Consider the following 18,098-nt stretch of genomic DNA (forward strand, 5'->3'; position numbering starts at 1 on the left):
TTATTCAAATAAATCTAAATACTAATTTACATATATTTAGGGAAATATTTCATTTTAATATTCATTTACTTTAGTTTGTTTCTTAACTCATGTGGACTGCAACACTACAAATAAATAAATAAATATTGTTGTATATAATGTTTGTAATGTTATGTTGCACTCTACAAATGTGTAGTCAAACAAACAAACATATTAAATATACACATATATACACTATATATGTTGCCTTATTTGCATAATAAGTAAGATATTTAATTTAAGTCTATCATGATTCATGTTTAATCAAAATTTTGGGAGGAGGAAAAGTCCAATTTTAAAGAGAAGCTGAACAAAAGAGTAAATAAAATATTACTCACAATTTTAATTTCATTATAAAATACATTTATCTTAGTTTGTTTCTTCACTCATGTGGCCACTACAAAGAAACAAATAAATAAATAAATATTGTTGTATATGCTTGTTTGTATGTTTTTATGTTACACTCTGCAAATGTGTAGTCAAACAAACAAACATATTAAATATATACAGTATATATGATGTCTTATTTGCATAATAAGTAACATCTTTAATAATTAAATGTGTCACAACTTGTCATGATTAATGTTTAATCAAGATTTTAGGGAGGAGGAAAAGTCACATTTTAAAGAGAAGCTGAACTTGTTTTTAATCAGCAAAAGAGTAAATGAAATGTTAATATTTTAATATCATCTATAATAATGATGTAGTGCTAAAATTGTGGCAACAACAGTGTTGTTTGTGTTACAAACTCTTTTAATTTCCTCTCATCTCATGTGGGATTTGTTTCCTTTTATGTATTATTATGATTATGATTATTATTATTATTATGTGTGTGTGTTTAGTGACAGTCCAGAGCTCCTTTAAAGCCCTGACAGACACGTGCTCTCTCCTCAGTGTGGAAACATTAAAGCTTCACATTAACCATGTTTAAACTTAAGTTAACAAAACAACCAAACTTCGACAACAAAACCCCACCCAGTTTTATAGGGGCGTCCCCATTGGCCGGCGTGTCTGTAAATCCGTTCCCTCTTTATTCGGCTCCTGTGATTGGTCGGCGGTGACGACAATCCTGAAAACGTGCTCCCGCCCACCGAGCAGGATCAAGTTTGAATGAACAACAGCAGTCTGTTCTGGAGGTGCTGGTTGCATTTGCAGTAATTATTTAAAAAAAAAAAAAAAAGAAAAAGAGGAAAAAAAAAAAAAGAAAAAGAAAAGTGTGTGATCGTAACCTCGGGGCGCCGCTCATCAAGGATGGACATGAAGAAAAGAATTCATCTAGAGTTGCGGAACCGCACTCCGTCAGATGTAAGTTGGCCCTCACCTCTTCATCTTCATCTCGGCTCTTCTTCTTCTTCTTCTCTGTTTTTTGGGGGGGGTTTCTGTTCCACCACCTCCAAAGCTTTTAATGGAGAATCTCTCCCAATGTGATGTGGTGTGTGTCTCCGGGATAAAAGTTTCTTACAAGTTTTAAAAAAAAAGATGATGCAGACGGTCGGAGGGGGGTCACATTGTTGCGAACATGTTCGCGGTTGGCAGGTGCTTGCGGGGGACGCTGGTTGAACTTTTGTGCGGGTCTAACATCACGGTTTGTGTATGTGTGTGTGTGCAGTTTGGAGAATGCAGCATATCTATATAAAACAAGGCAAGCAGTACGAGAAGCCATATATATACATATATAAATATATAACTTTCCTCTCTGTTTGTTCATGCGTTTATCTAAAACATTATTATTTTTAAGCCGTGCACTTGGCGCGTTAAGGATGCGGATACTCCAAAGTCATGACATTATCAATGATGCATAAAGATCTTACACCTCGATTTATTATAGCCCCCAAAAAATATATATATATAGACCCGGTTGGAAGTATTTCTTTGCGGTGAAGCTTACACCGGTGTTGGGAGTCCGCAGAGCCCCCGACTACCAGAGCCACACGGTGCGCACAGATGGCCGAGAGAAAGCGGCGTTAGCCTGGACCGTTAACCGCCACCACCACCGGGCTACTTCCACACACACACACACACACACTCACACACATATATACACTCATACGCACAAAAAACAACCACGTCGTTATGATTTAGTCGGTTGTTTCACCGAGTTTCAGCCGTTTTTTTTTTACCCTCCCCAACAACGACGGTTAACAACGGCAACAAATCGTCCAACGGTTAACGGTTGTTGTTGTTGTTGTTGCTGCTCCAGTTTTCAAGAACTAGGACAAGCCGCCATTTTACCGAGAAACAAAGGCAACACGAAGCACACCGAGAGAGTGAGAGGAAGAGAAAAAAAAAAAAGAGTGAGACCTCCCGGTTTATTCGACACAAACGACGAACGATTCATCATACCTGATTATTAATCATCAAATCACCCACCCAAGAAAAGCGGCAACTGTTTTTTTTTTTTTGGTTTTGTTTTTTCAGCACAAGCAACATTGCAACGTTTGCCTGGCAGCTATCTTAATCTGCTGCGAGCTGCCCCTCCTACTCACAAATGACCCTGTGCACGACTCGTAGGTCTGTGTGACTGCTCCCGACTTTGTTTTGACTAAAATGTGCACCTCCGTGTAACTGATCTCTCCTTCACCAGACCCTTATTAGAGAATTAATTAATTAATTAATAAATAAACGCCGACAAACCGTGGCTGTTTTCTTTACCGTCTGTTTCTACTGAGGGGGAAGTAGCTTAATGTGATATTTACGTAATAAAAAAAAAGAGGAGAGTCGTCGACGCATCGCGATACTTAGAGCGTTGAACTGTCTGTCTGTCTGTCTGTCCATCTGTCTGTCTGTCCATCTGTCTGTATATATATATGTGTGTGTGTGTGTTTATAGTCCTGAGTCACGTCCAAGGCCAAGGCCAGCAGCACACCTGTGACCGCATATCAAACTATTTAAATATCAATGCGCCAAACCAGAAATAAGCTCATGTACTGTAGTTTACAGTTTAATGTGTTACTGACTTTCTTCAGCTGTTTCTGAAGGACTGTTTTTCATTTATTTGTCGCCTATAATCATGGCAGAGTGTTCATATATGCATTCATGTTCATATTATACATTCTTAATGGAACTAAATAAGTAAAAACACCTATTATTATTATTAATAATAATACTCCTTCTGTTGCTACTACTAGTCCTAGGCGGTGTTTTAAGATCTGCTTGACAGTACTTTGCGTTTTAATTTATTAACTCGGTGTGTAAGCATCTGTATGAAACCATAAACGGTGGTGTGAGAAGTATAGATCTTATATAATATTCACATAATAAAAATGAGTGAGCGCGTACTAAACGATAAGCTCTCATACAGGAGTTTACAGTCGACTTTGTTTTGATATTTCTGTAGGACTATTCCATTTATTTGTCACATATTATCATAACAGAGCAGTCATAGTGTTCATGTATAAATTCCTGTTCCTATTATAAAATTACTAATGTAACTAAATAAGCTATAATAATAATAATAATAATAATAATAATAATAATGATTGAAGGGTTGTTGTTATACTGGTGCTGCTGCTACTACTACAACAGCAATAAGAAATAAATAGTGTTAGATTAATAGTGGCAGATCTGGTCAACAGCATACATAGCATTTCATTTAAATTCAGATGTTGTGTAATCAGTGGTGTGAGATGTATAGATGCTTTACTTTTGTAAATATAGCAATTACACACATTAGCAGCACACCTTTGACTGCAAATCACACTGTAAGCTCTCATACTTTAGTGTACAGTCAACTTTGTTTAGATATTTCTGAAGGACTGTTTATTTGGCACATTATCATACCACAACAGTTATAGTGTTATTATGTATTTGTATGTTCATGTTATATATTCGTAATGGAACTAAATAAGTAATAATAATACTGATAACACTCCTTATTGTTGTTCTAAGACTGCTGCTGCCACTACTAATGATAATGATAATAATAATGAACCATGAAGCATACACAGTTTTATGACACTTATATTTTATCTATTTCTGAAGGACTAAAAGAAGAACTATTCTATTCACTTGTCACAGATAGTCATAACAGTAAAATGCATTTTCATGAGCCATTCTTAAGGGACAGTAGCAGCAGTATAACAACAACAATGGTAATAAGGAATCAATTGTTTTATGATCTGCTCGAACTTTTGATTTGTTTTTCTTTTTAATTTAATTTAAATGTGTAATCAGTCTTATGAAATCATAAACAGTGGTGCGAGAAATATCCTTTACTTTTGTTGAACTATTTCTAGGATGGAAGGACTGTTGAATTCATTTGTCACACAATCAGAATAATTATAGTGAAATGTATTTCTATGAGAGCCTGCTGTACATTCTGTTGTTTCTGGTCAATCCTGAGCCAATTTTAACAAATTTATACACAGCTGTGCAGTTCTGTATATAGTAATGGAATATATTTTACAAGCTGATTATGTGTTTTGTACGGGGAAACCTTAACTTCAAAATAATTGGTAACTCTAGTGGTTAAAAAAAAGTAAATAATCTCCCTCTGAGTAGAAGCAAAGTAGAGAAGAAGCTGCAGAAAAGGCTTTAAGGTAAAACGAGGGTAAATCATCCTCTGTCTAGATAAACACTTAATTTAACCCTTCTTTAACATTCTTCCTAACCTTGAATCATCCAGACACTTTTTCACTTTTACACTCCGTGTTTGACCTTTTACGTGTTTTGAGCTGTTTTTATTCGATGTATGCTGACCAGACTTGTTTGTTTGTCCTACAGGTCAAAGAGCTTGTGCTAGACAACTGTCGCTCAAATGAAGGCAAGATCGAGGGTCTAACAGACGAATTCGAGGAGCTGGAATTTCTAAGCACAATCAATGTCGGACTGACGACAGTTGCCCACTTGCCGAAGCTAAATAAACTCAAAAAGGTCAGCTTCCTTCTGCACAAAACTAAGAAAATAAAATTAAAAAAGTCGAATGACTTCATGGCTTTTAAGGTTTTTTTACATTTAGATTTTTTTTTAATTCAACAGCTTGAACTCAGCGATAACAGGATCTCAGGAGGGTTGGAAGTTCTGGCAGATAAATGCCCCAACCTCACACATCTCAACCTCAGTGGCAACAAGATTAAAGACCTCAGCACAATAGAACCATTGGTAAGTGAAAACACACGGATAAAAAAAGCACAGTGTGCAAAGCAGCCGGCTGTATTATTCATCAAACCTGATTTTTCTTTTGACAGAAAGAATTGGGGACCCTGAAAAGTCTAGATCTGTTTAACTGTGAAGTGACAAACCTGAACGAATACAGGGACAACGTATTCAAGCTACTACCCCAGCTCACGTACCTGGACGGCTACGACAAAGACGACAAAGAGGCGCCAGATTCTGACGCCGAGGTTTACGCAGAGGGCTTGGATGACGACGAGGACGACGAAGACGGTAAATTTAAACGCTTCACATGTTCGTGCGGATAACTGTTTCTTTCTAGCGCCTCTTGAAACTGCGAACGTTGCAGCTAATAATTAACTGCCAACTGGTTTTCAACCAGATGTAGATGAGGAGGAGTATGATGAAGACGCAGCACCGGGAGACGAGGAGGAGGAAGAGGGAGAGGAGGACGAAGAGGATAATGAGGAAGAGGAAGAGGAGGACCTCAGTGGAGAGGTGGGATGAGACTGAATGAGATTTGCATTCTGTAGTTGTTAAAAAGATCCATTTTGAAATAACTGTACTGACTGTCTTTTTAAATAAAGGAGGAAGAGGAGGAAGATTTGAATGACAGAGAGGTTGACGATGAGGAAGATGAGGGTGAGTAAAATAGTGGCTGTCTCACATACTACATGCTAAGTTTATACAGTATATACTAATCTTTATAGTATACTGTTAGTATCTAAGACATCAACTTAAAGGTGCTCATCTCATACCCTTAGATTTAGCAAGTTGGCTAACTCATTTTCTGCTTTTGTTGGTACGTTGCCAGCCTGTGTGCATTGTTGAGCAGCAACAGCAGGATGGCGCAAAGTCAGCATCAGTATCACGCCGTCCTCTGCTCGTGCATGTGTTGTCCTCCGTATACACGATACAAACGAAACAGTGACCCGCTCCAAAGTGTTACTAGTTGTCTAAACTCAGACCTTTAACTTATTTTCTATACTAACAGAAAATAATACAATAAAATACTGTTACGGACAAGCCAACCCCAGAGGACCGGCACAACCACACGTGATATTGCGTCTTTTGTTTTTTAAGACAGATGAGCGTCCCGGAGCGGTTAGCCTGGATAGAGACTCGACATAGCGGGAGGATTCTCTCTCTGCTATTCAATATCAGAAGCACACAAGTGTCCCACGATCAGATCAGGATTGTTAAACCATGTGGGAGAAAGCCACAGGATTTTTACTGATTGGAAAAACAAACAAGAAAATGCAGACTGGACAGCTAATTATCCCACTTGGCCACAGCTAAAGCGTTGGTGTCCCGTGGCTCACCGTTGTCTTGGTTTAAAACATTGTAATAAAATGAAACATTATCCTGCCGTATCTCTTGCAAAGTCATTTGCAAAAGCGAAATATGGCACTAATGCTGCGTACCGCACTGAGAAAATTCCTTCACTGCGATTACGAGAGAGAAAATGTTTGTTTTTTGTGTTCCAAAAAACAGACATCGTCCGCCTCACCGCAGTGTCCTTTGTGCAACACATTGTGGCAGAATACTAACATCTTGCTTAGAAGCAGTACTTAGTACAGATTTAGGACTCCGCTGATTCAGAAAGTCTTTATTGTCCATCACAATATGTCTTTGTAATGTGAAGATTGCGTACAGTTTGAGCTGCTGTCACCTTAACGCAATAAACCTGAAAGAGAAGTTCACCAGGAAACATTTTGACTCTTTATTTTCTAGAAGAAGAGCGAGGTCAGAAGAGAAAAAGGGATCTGGACGAGGAAGGGGAGGACGATGAAGACGATTGAGACTCCTCTTGAAGCTGAGTTGTGAACTGTTTTGAACTTGTATCTCCCAGTCACTTCCCAACAACCCCATGTATTCCCCCCTCCCGCCCCCAGTTTCATATTGCAGTAGGAGTGGTTTTTGTTATTGGCCAGTCAGGTAGACGGGGTTGTCTGGAGAAATAAGTTAAATTTATGTACCTTTGATGCTCCCGTGTTCCAGTCTTTACGGTCCACTTTTAACTGCTTTGTGGACAATAATTTTTGTATTATCAAATAATAGCAAAGATAAACCTTTTTAAGAAATGTTTTTGTTTTCTCACCGTTTGTGTAAGACCAGTTTCTGATGACTTATGTATTTTAAGCCCCCCCCCCCCCTTCAAAAGAAAAATACAAAAAGTAACAAAAAGAGTGCATGTCTAATACATTTTAAAGTCAACTACTGGATTTCATGTATGGCTGTCCTCTCCTTGTCTTAAACTTATTTTTGCATTGTATTTTTTTTTTTCTTCGTTTGTTTGTTTTTTCTGAAATGTAAGTTATGTATTTGTAGTGTCACCAGTATGCCAATACTCTCTGCTGTCCTGGTGTGAAACTTCTGTCTGAACATGCACAGTGTGACCCCTCACAGGGCATATTTTTAAATCATAGCAAAAAAATGTCTGCCCTTGTCAAAGCTGCTCCTCCTCCTTAAACCCTCAGCTTTGATAGTTCGGAAATTACGTGTTCTTGTAAATAATGACCAAATCTATTTTTTTGTATTCTCTTTGATGATGGCAGACATTGAACAGACAACTGAGGTGAAACTATGAATTGTAATAAGATATTAAATATGTATGCTGCTTTATCTAAAATACGCAGTGTGAAATTTCTTGAATTTGAACATAACTTTGTATGCATAATCTTTCCATGAAGAGAAATGTTACAACATACAGAACTCATGATTGCTTTTTTTTTTCCTCCATGTTTTGTTTTTTTTTTTTTTTTTTTTTTTTTTTTTTTTTTTTTTTTTTTTTTTTTTTTTTTTTTTTTTTTTCTGTGACACGCAGGTGGCAATGTTTGAATTTGTGGTGGTAGTGTAGAGAAGTGCTTGATTATAAATGGAAAAGTTACAGCCGCATCTTTATGTGCATTGAAAATTTATTGTTTTTCAAAGTGTAAACTCTGGAAAAAGGTCAGTTATTTGGACTTTTGTTTTCATGATTATACGTAATGGTCAAATTGGCCTACCTCAGTGATTTTTCACTCCATGTTAAATCCACTGTCATCAGCCAAATTGTTTCTTTTTTCCCTCCCATTCACTTCAATAAATCCCTTTTATATATGTTTTGATTTGTTGTGGTCCTTGTCAAGTCAAAGAATTCCAGTTTTAGCTCACTGATCCAGGATGCAACGATGTTCCAGTTAATTTTATACTGAACAAGACTTGCAGTACAACCAAAGACCAAACTAACCTTTTTTCCTCCAAACACAAGTTCAATCTGCAAAGAGCGTTTCAATCATTTTAAAAGCATAAAAGCTGTTACCCCTCCTTGCCAAAAAAACGAACAGTTTAGTGGTTGATTTTAGTTCTCAGTACACCTACATGATAGGCCCTGACATCATATTACTCCAGCCACAACTTCACCTGTCTCTCCACTGCTGCCGATCTGTCTCTGGTAGATCCTTTTCCTGACCGTCTACTTTCACTGTGTCCTGTTTAGAAAAATTACCACAAATATATCAGTGGTTTTCTGACTGTTTCAGCTGACGCTAAACAGCTTTTGACCTTCACGTCCCCACTCTGATGTGATCAGGGGCAACTTGTGCCCTTCAGTCCTTAACTTACTTTTGACTTACACCGGGTATAAATTCCTTTCTTGCAAACAGCTGATTCATCTTTCCTTTTCTTAGTGCATCGAGAGCAGAATCAGTAATAAGACAAGGCTGAATATGATTGGGCCTGGATTAAAAGACACATGGCATGTTTAGCAGCATATTTTTTGGTAACTTCTTTAACCTGGCTGGTAGATTAAAGCCAATCAAATATTAATCTAGTCCCCACTTCTCTTAAATTGGCATTTTAAACTGCAATTTAGCCTAGTCTGTTGATGGTACAAATGCAGAAGGAGAGGCAGATGACCTGGAGTCTCTAGGGCAAAATTACACATCTACAGGTAAACACGTTTCAGTAATAGTGATATACTTAGTTTAAATGTGAAAGGATGGTTATTATTACAGTTTTCTGCACTGTTAGGAATAGGCAAGAATACATTTTTATAACTTATCGGAAGTTATGCTGTTGGAGTCAAAGAACTAATACCGCTTACGGTACAGTTTCACACAAATCTTGCATCAGAAACATTCAGCAAAAATCTATCAAGCATCACAATCATTACTTGCGCAGCCACATCATACAAAAAACAATGGGATTAACAAATAGATGTTATTAGCTGAAAAGGTAAAATGTGACAAATAAATAGAAGCAAATATACATTACCCCCCATCCTCTAAATTAGCCCTAAAAACCAATAACAGCCAGCAAAGCTTCCCTTGAGACTATATTCGAGTAGTTATCCATGTCCACCACCTTGGATCCATGTTCTCCCGCTGCTTTCCCACTATTTAAAAAAATATAGAAATACTTTAAGTGAGTGAACTATCCACTTTCCTCGGGAAGAAAAGACTGCTTTTATGTAGCTATAGGTAAGTACTGTGAAGTAAATGTACAGCCAACAACATCTGTAGGTGAGAAAAGAAGCTACGGGATAAGCAGCTCTGCGGAGAAAAACATGATCCATCGTCTGCGAAATAGCTCGTCTCTTCTGTCGGTCGCAAAAACCACTTCACGTCAGCCATTTTGAGAGGATGCTGCAGCTCGCTGCAATCTGTGTCTGCAGCAGGGTGTAAGGCCTTGGGGAAGAAAAATAGAAGCCAGTGACAGTCTTTTTTATCCTCCAGTTTTGCCTCAGTACAAAATGAGAACTAGATGACGGTTTGGTCGTTACAGGAGGATGAGTGTTGGGGCTCCTTTGCATGGTGACGTATTGCCACGTGAATGAATGGTAGGCATAGTGAGACAAACAATAGCAATAACTGATCATAACACTTGAGAGTGTGTTGAATAAAGAATATTAGGATGTATAAACCTAGATAATACCTAAATTGATTGGATCTCAAACCTTCCCTCTCATTGATTTCATATTAAGGTGGCAATCCATGAACGCCGCCTTCCCTCTGTTACTTATTATATCCGTCATTATTACAATATTCCAGTTAAGACATTATCCAACAGTTATATTATTATTGTATGCACTATGCAGGGCAGCAGGAATGAAGTTATGATATCGTGTGACATATCAAAAAAGAGAGAGGTGGGAGGGCTCAGAAGCTCGCTGGAGGTCAGAACTGGGAGGACAAAGGAAGCAGCTTTGCCAGTCCAGGAGGCTGCGAGGTCACACGTTGTTGGGGCTAACGTTCTTCAGGTTGTTGAGCTCCAGCTCCAGCTGGCGTATTCGCACGTCCTTGGTGGTCAGCTCCTCCTTCAGCCGCCGCAACTCATCCTGCTGCCGGAAGAACATCCGCAGGAGCTACGTGGAGAAAAACAACAACTCACCCACTTTAACAACCTATTTCTAATAAAATGAGGACTTTGAAGTAGAGCATCTTATCAACGGTTTCCAAGGTCAATTCGTCTGTTAATTTAACACTATAATCTTGATTCACTTGGTCCAAAAACAGGACTTACTCTGTATAACAGTACAGTCACCCCCACTGAACACAAAGAAACAACTAAAAGAAATACCAATCCTCCTTGCTATCAATCAATACCTCCAATCAATTTAATTTTCTTTAAAAGCGTTCAATTCCCAGCATCAGTTCTTCTCATACCTCGTTCTCCGTCCTGGGTGGTACGTTCTCCAGCAGGTCAATTCCATTCACTACCATGCTCTTCTTTTCCTTCACTGGGGCTTTGAATACTAACTGGTTTGGCCGGCTGTAACCTTCCTTCAGGGACATCAACACTGGGTCTGTTTGCACAGAAAGAAGAAGAAAAATGATCTAAGTCTTCTTCTATCCACACAAAAGGTTTGTTTCTCTCAACTGTTATTCACAAATGTGCCAGTGAGCACACGCCAAGATAATCCATCCAAACGACAGGTGAGTCATATCAACAGCTATTTCACATCAGGCTACAGATACCATTTCTTTTTCAGGAGGACAAAGTCATGACCCGCCCTACTCTTTAATCTTTTTAAAATATTTTTGTTGTCTTTATTCCAACAGAGACAGTTTGAGGGCAACAGGAGAGAGGGAACAACATTGAAATTGAGCCCAGTCTGCTGTGGTAGGGACTTTGAATTACTACATGGAGTGTACGCTCTACCAGGTGGACTACCAGGGTGCCCCATGAACCATCCTACTCTGCCTCTGAGGGATTTTCCAACAAAGGAAATGAATACTAGCCAATCAGTGGCAGAGTCATGACTTTGCCCTATTGGGGAAAAATATAGTATACATAGGCCTGTGTGAAATAGCCATAGTTCAGTTCATGATAAATGTCTTTTTTCAAGTATCTTGGCAAGCAACATACATTTGAACACATTTTCATCAACCAATCCATTTCAAAGTTTACCTCTGTTGATGCCGCTCAGCCATTCACCAGCTGACAGCGCAGGTTCGATTCCTGCTGTCATTGGGTAGATGTCCTCCTGGTATGTGTCTGACTGTAAACCAGGAAACACACACATCCTCATTTTATGGATTAGATTCGGCATAGCTACAGGTCTGGAACAAAAGGTTATATTATGGTGTCTTAAACAAGGTTTCTTTGTCTCACTCACTCACCCTTCTTGGCACAATCATTGAAATGGGCTCAATCAAACCCTTCAGCGTGACGAGCTTGTAGAAGCGAAACACCTCGCATGCTCCCACATCTAGCCCGTGCTTTGGCATCACACCTGCAGACGAGAACAGAGGCGTGTGGTGACACGGCCGTTTTGACAACATGAAATGGCTTCCAAGAATTCATGGCTAATTGGAGTCACATCAAGGTGCTGTGGTTTGACAGCACTGGATAAGTTAGTGGAGATAATAAAAACACACTGAGGGGATATGTCAATTGATCTGGCTCTTTTTTTTTAAAGCTGTATTGAGGTCCCATCTCCACAGACTGCTAATGTAGAGGTGAGGATGTCTCTTTCTGCTCTCAGCAGGAGAGGTCATACATCACTAATCAACAAATTACTCACCGAGTCCTTTCTGTGGCGCTGGGGACCGGAACTCCATTAGGTATTGTAAGTACGGCTTCTCTGTGGTAATCTCAAAGTATCGGATGTTGCCGTCCCCCTGTCAAAGCAGCAGAATGTGGTCATTACATTACAGTTCAAGAAGTGGCTCTCAAACTACAGCCTCATCTTAGTTGGTGCTGTGCTCCGGAGGCTGTGCTTCTTTTAATGTCCACATTTTTAAAAGTATTGAAGATTAGAAAAGTAAAGATTATGTTTTTTAGCAACCATCTAACCAGTTCAATATAAATAACTTAAGACCTCACAGCTAATCTCCAAGTAGTCTATTGTTTAAACATGCCAATACAGTAACATGGGAAATGCGTCACTTTTCATCTTAAAAGTCAGATATTTGAAATCTTAAATCTGGGAAATGAACATTTTCTTAACGATGATACAGAGAATGTTAATCTTGATAAACTCTGGCATTGCTGTCGATCAGACATAGACAGGTGTGTCCTAACCCTCTCGCCCTCTTTCGCTCTCGTATTCACTCATTTATTTAAATGCATCTTGCTGATGCGGTGGTCCTTGCTAGTGAATGGACAACACAAGGACGACCAGCTTGGTGTCAAATATGAGGCACAAAAAAACAAAAGACATTAATATATATTTATTATATTTATTTGACACTGACACATCAAATTTATCTTATTGTCCTCATTGACTTTGACTTGTTTGTTCTATTCAAAATGGCCCCATTTAAAAAATATTATGTAACTTACATAATGTAATTATGTAAGTTAAAAACGGCATCATTGACCTTTGTAGAATATTGCTTTGTTAATTTGTACTGATTGCCTATATCCTATTACTTCGTCAGGTGATAAGGTCAAGTGTGACTCTTGAACTGTGACCAAAATGTTTTATTATATAATCTTTCCTCTTCTACACATTTTTACACCACAAACATCATAAAGTTTTATTATAATTATTCATAAAAATAAAAAACATTCTGTGGACTATAAATACAGTTCTAATAATTTCCTTGTTGTTGCGTGCTAACCTTTCCTGCCAGGTACAACATGTGTGTGTCAGCATCATAGAAGGGAAACAACAGTCCTGAGAGGCCGTCTATGTCCTCCTCCACAATTGGCATGGATAAATCCTCCTGGGAAGAACAAAGCACACACACACACCCACACACACACAGGGAGTTAAATACAAACACACACTTACTCCACCCACTCTGGCATTATAGGCATGAGCCATATGGAGGTGTCGTCTGACCTGATCCCAAAGAGCAATCTGCCGGGTGTTCCAGCGAGAGACCCCCGTGGTGAGGAGTCGCTTCATGTTGCCCAGGAACACCACTCGGTTTACGCGGTGGTTCTTACAACAGGCTTGCTGGTGGAGCAAACAGACATAGCATAGAGTGTTTATTCTTGAGGCCTTCACATTGTTGTGACAATACAGAGAAAGCATGTGACAACTTATATTGAGCTGCATTTTTGTCATCTGGAGGTCAAGAATGAGTTCATTGGAACATTTGAAATGGATTATTAATTAGATTATTTATTATAACAGGGGACTACCCATACTCTTGTTAAATATTTTAATTAATTAAGATCTAATCATTCCAAACAGTCTTTATACTAATTACATATATATTACCTACATATCATTTACTTTTTAAATGAAACACCAAAACTCTGTTGGAATATTTGGAGGTAAATCTGTGTTTTCAGGTACAGAATATTTTCATGATTTGTCCCTTTTCCTCTTCCTCCTGCTGCCTGGTCTTGATCACCTCCACTTGATGCAGCAGGGGTTCAACACATGGGTCTAATCAGAAACCATTTCATGGTGATCAGGCAGCAACATCATCAAGGTCAAACATTAGGTGGCTCACAAGTGGTGTGGAGCAACAACAAGAACAGTAAATCTTTCAAAAGTCTGTAGATATGCATGAATTTAATCAGAATAAATAAATAATCTTGTGAAGCTGCAGTTCCTACAGTGACCTCAAGGGGCTCAACACCAGCTGAAGAACTAGAAAGACAATATGGCCAAAGTGCCACAATAGTTCATTGTTAAACATCTCATTCCTAAACCATGAGCAGTACTCTTCCGTTACTACGGCCTCCGCTCTTATGGTTTCAGACTTTCCAAGATTTTGGAACATGACTGCAGGATTTTCCCCCACTCAGCCACAAGAGCATCAGCGAGGTCAGGTACTGATGTTGGGCGACAAGGCCTGGTTCCAGTTTATCCCAAACGTGTGATTGAGGTCAGGGCTCACTGTAGGCCAGTCATGTTCTTCCACACCAAACTGAGAAAATAAATTCTTTATGGAGCTCACTTTGTCTGTCGGGGGGCATTTATGTGTTGTGGAAATACACTATTAAATATCACTGTAGGTCGATTTCACTTAATCTAAACTAATGGGCCTGGCACTTGCCATGAAGAACCGCTCCATACCGACCAGAAGTCTCCATGTACCATTATTTTTGACTTATCAGCCACAAATACATGGATACTATAATTTGAATTCTTGTGGTAGATGAGAGGTTCAGTAGAGGTGAAACATATCATGATCATAATTACTATTCACATTTGATATAGAGTACATATGGTCAGAACATTAATAATTTATTCAGTAGCATCAGCATCAGTAAATTAAATTTTCACGCGGCCCCCTCCCTCTCACCTGAAGGACTACCCCTGAGCGCGGCTCAATGACACGCAGCTTCTTGTCTTTGCAGCTGGTGGCCAGCAGGCTGCCGTCGGTGTTGAACGACATGCTGAGGATGACGTCAGTGTGGCAGTCAATCATTTTCACCGGCTCTCCGATCTCCAGGTTCCAGATCAGGATCTGATATAATCAGAAAGGGTTAGGTTCATTAACGTCATCCACCCTGTCATTGTCTCGTGTCCTTGTATAATTTCTATTTTTACTTCCACTATACATGGATGAGAGAAGGCGCAGTATGTGTATAGGGTGACTGATGCGACAGTTGGGGGTGGCTGTGGGACTCCTTTTTCTTTTTCTTTTTCTAATTTTGGTTTGGATGGTGGTTTGTTTTTGATGGTTTTGATATCTTTGTGTATACAGAGAGCACTTGTATGTTGTTTATGTTTTGTTTCAAAAAAGAAAAAGAAGAAAGGGTTAGGTTGCTTTGGGCGTGGAGCTCAAATCAATGACGTGATTGTGTTGTGAGCCTGAATTTGACTTGTGAAAAAGAGTTCTTGTTTACTTATACCTCTGTAATATAAGACTGTACAATCAGCGTCCTTTCCTCGCTCCGTACAGGGAATAGTTTAGCTTTACTAACTCTGTGGTAAATGTGTTGCACATTTCTTTTAACTGAATTATCTGTTTCCTCACATTACTATGGAGCCTGGCAGGTGTCAGCGGTAACATTTGTAATAATTTGTGCGTATACTCTTTGAATTCATGAAACAGTGCTAACTGGTATTTGTCATAAGTGGCCACATGGCTTAAAATGTTTAAATATTGTGGTTCCTGTTTATGGTTTGTTGTGTAATTTCCAGTTTTCAGGTCATTTAAACGTAATTTATTTTCAACTAACTGATGAATCCAGCAACAACATCACAGAGTAATTCCTGACAATATCTAACATTTGAGTGTCTAAGAGGGAATATTTTCTTTGACCTGCTTTCAATATTAAATCATTCATACTCAGAGTGCTGTCACTATACACCGAGCTGAATCCATCTTGTTGTGTCTGGAGTTGCTAATGTTGCACCTTGTAGTCGTAGCCAGCGCTGAAGAGGATGCCGCTGCTGGTGGGGTGCCACTCGATCAGACCCACCCGTCTGCTGTGGCCATACAGCTCCAGCACCGCCTCCGTCATGTTGCGCCTCAGACCGCCCTCTGGGATCTCCCATACTCGCACCTACCACGTCCACACACACAGAAAATATAAGTGAATACATAATGAATCAGGTGTTTGTATAGAACAGGTATTGTTTTTGTCCGAGGCCACTATTTAATATGAGCTCCAAACTACAGTCAGTATGACACAGCTAGTGATCCCTCTGATCAGAAATAGCACATGGTATCAATGCAGCCCATTGCATTAGGATTAGACTGGATTACAGCTATGGCTAGAAGCTCTGTGTTGGACCAGAGGAGATTATCCTTCAACAAGTGAAAGTACTATAAAGGACACAGTGCGATCATGGCTTTACTATACTCAGTAGAGTAATGACAGGTGCACTTACTAGAAAAAACAGCCTACAGGGTCTTAGTATATGATGATATACATCTGAGATTAAGAGTAATAGTGACTGATGTTTGATATTTTATGTTATTCACGTCGTCAGTTGCTGAACAGCTAGTCACATCTGTCATTTGCCATTTTCAGGATCACAACAACAACCAGAGCTACTGCAAAGCAAAATCCAATCACAAGCTTGTGTCCAGTACAAATGCTCTGAATCAATGCCTTCTGGGCCACTGGGCGTCAACCTCAGCATCTAACAAACCCATGATTTCACAGATGCAATATGTTTTTCCACTTCTTTTTTTTCTAATTATCTTCAATCAATCTGTTCGATAAAAGAAAGAATGGGGTCACTTACCGAGGTGTCCTCAGAGCAGGATGCTACGATGTTTTCAAAGAAGGGATTCCACTTGATATCCAGTACATTGCCTTGGTGGCCACACACTTTTGGGTAATGAGATTCCAGACGGCCAGACTGAAACAGACACACAAGGAACTCAGTCATTTTGTTTTGATTCTGAGTAGGTCACACACCACCAACTGTTTCACTGATGTTGGTGAAACTGGATCATATTTTATGGAGAAAATGTTTTCTGGTTTTCCCTTTGATGTCCTTCAGCTGCTTCCCCTCAGCTCTCTGTGATTTATAGAGTTTCCTGATGGAGAGTAAAATAAACTGCTGTAAACTACTACTGTAAACCATAGCTGCTGCTAGTTAAGTTTGTTACTGCGAGCTCAGAGCACAGAGTTAGTGTTTGTACCACAGGAGTTTGGACCACCGAGAAGAGGAGGAGGTTTTCAGGTCCACGGCAGGGAGATGCAAATGGGGGGCAATGTCAGAATGGCCACCAAAACCAGAGCGGGCAACGTAACTGGGCAGCATAAGCAAAGGGACGACTGAGGACGAAGACAAAAAAAGGAAATAAGTCAAGAGTAAATTTGAGACTGATTTTTAGTCGTTGTCAAGAGCTTGGTGAAATAAGTAATATTATTTGTACATTATTGAGACTTAAAACAAAATAGATCGATTATTATTTGTGTTTTTGTCTTTTGTATTCTTCACATAAAAGTGCCTGTGTGGATTTATAAAACATCCAGTGTACTGCATCAGAAAAGGTTATTTAACAAATTATATTTGCTACTGGATGTAAGTGATGTTTTCATCTATAAAAAATCTATTCTGAGCTTCTACTGATGTGAACATGAAAGACTAATATAATAAAAGTTGAATCACATCAGTGAGATGACTTGATAAATCCAGAGCAAAACAACACAGACCTGGATATTGTACAGGGACATCTGAGGCATCGCTGTTGTTATTGCAATAACCAGCAGAATCCACAGAGGGGCAGTGGCTCATAACAACAGATGACAGAAACCTCCTAATGTCGGTCATGATGTCATGAATGTTTGATGTCCCTTCAATCCACTGACCTCTTTTTTTATGTCCTCAGAGATTTGTTTAGGAGCGCCAGGTCATGCCTCACTGAAATCCTGAGTGTGCGCGTGTTTGCAGGCACTGTCCTCACTCAACCCTGAAGAGTCACTCTATTATGAAGCCATCACAAAGTCTATTTTCAAAAATAACATATTTGTCACTTTCAGTGAGACCTGGAAAATGTATTAACCCTCCAAAAAGATTGAAATAGTGAGTTTTCAGCCTCCGCCACACTTCAGGAGGCTAAATGGTGAAATACAAGCATACAGGCTCGGATTTAACAGAATCATGTGCA

General features: G+C 39.2%; 2 protein-coding genes across 7 annotated transcripts in view; one reads left to right on the plus strand and one right to left on the minus strand.

The window, feature by feature from the left end:
• Positions 1-834: 834 nt before the first annotated feature.
• Positions 835-8,233, plus strand: anp32a (acidic (leucine-rich) nuclear phosphoprotein 32 family, member A). 3 transcript variants are annotated; one of them, XM_019275829.2, is made up of 8 exons: positions 835-1,323; positions 4,741-4,890; positions 4,996-5,118; positions 5,205-5,403; positions 5,519-5,628; positions 5,718-5,772; positions 6,865-6,876; positions 7,709-8,233. In XM_019275829.2, the coding sequence occupies exons 1-8, from the start codon at positions 1,270-1,272 to the stop codon at positions 7,819-7,821; spliced, it is 816 nt and encodes a 271-aa protein (XP_019131374.2). In that variant the 5' UTR covers positions 835-1,269; the 3' UTR covers positions 7,822-8,233. The 3 variants fall into 3 exon arrangements, with proteins under 3 accessions (XP_019131374.2, XP_019131372.2, XP_010731025.2); XM_019275827.2 differs by having other exon boundaries at positions 840-1,323; positions 6,865-8,233; XM_010732723.3 differs by having other exon boundaries at positions 847-1,323; positions 5,513-5,628; positions 6,865-8,233.
• coro2ba (coronin, actin binding protein, 2Ba) overlaps positions 7,918-18,098 on the minus strand; it is a 44,369-nt gene continuing 34,188 nt past the window's right edge. For all 4 annotated transcript variants that reach the window (XM_027281064.1, XM_010732696.3, XM_027281066.1 and 1 more), the window contains 10 exons: positions 16,724-16,840; positions 15,886-16,035; positions 14,826-14,990; positions 13,406-13,522; positions 13,182-13,286; positions 12,140-12,236; positions 11,736-11,848; positions 11,524-11,614; positions 10,779-10,918; positions 7,918-10,477 (listed from right to left, as the gene is read on the minus strand). In XM_027281064.1, the coding sequence (XP_027136865.1) occupies positions 10,343-10,477; positions 10,779-10,918; positions 11,524-11,614; positions 11,736-11,848; positions 12,140-12,236; positions 13,182-13,286; positions 13,406-13,522; positions 14,826-14,990; positions 15,886-16,035; positions 16,724-16,840 (1,230 nt within the window). In that variant the 3' untranslated portion in view covers positions 7,918-10,342. The remainder of the gene's footprint in view (positions 10,478-10,778; positions 10,919-11,523; positions 11,615-11,735; positions 11,849-12,139; positions 12,237-13,181; positions 13,287-13,405; positions 13,523-14,825; positions 14,991-15,885; positions 16,036-16,723; positions 16,841-18,098) is intronic.

This window comes from Larimichthys crocea, chromosome VIII (assembly GCF_000972845.2).
Source record: "Larimichthys crocea isolate SSNF chromosome VIII, L_crocea_2.0, whole genome shotgun sequence".
Taxonomy (NCBI): Eukaryota; Metazoa; Chordata; class Actinopteri; family Sciaenidae; genus Larimichthys; species Larimichthys crocea.

What these genes read in the sequence shown, in the direction of transcription:
- anp32a (XM_019275829.2), top strand. Translation starts at nt 1,270, where the DNA reads ATGGACATGAAGAAAAGAATTCATCTAGAGTTGCGGAACCGCACTCCG. An exon ending in GGAACCGCACTCCGTCAGAT is followed by an intron (nt 1,324 to 4,740) that starts GTAAGTTGGCCC and finishes TTTGTCCTACAG; the next exon opens with GTCAAAGAGCTTGTGCTAGA. An exon ending in TCAGCACAATAGAACCATTG is followed by an intron (nt 5,119 to 5,204) that starts GTAAGTGAAAAC and finishes TTCTTTTGACAG; the next exon opens with AAAGAATTGGGGACCCTGAA.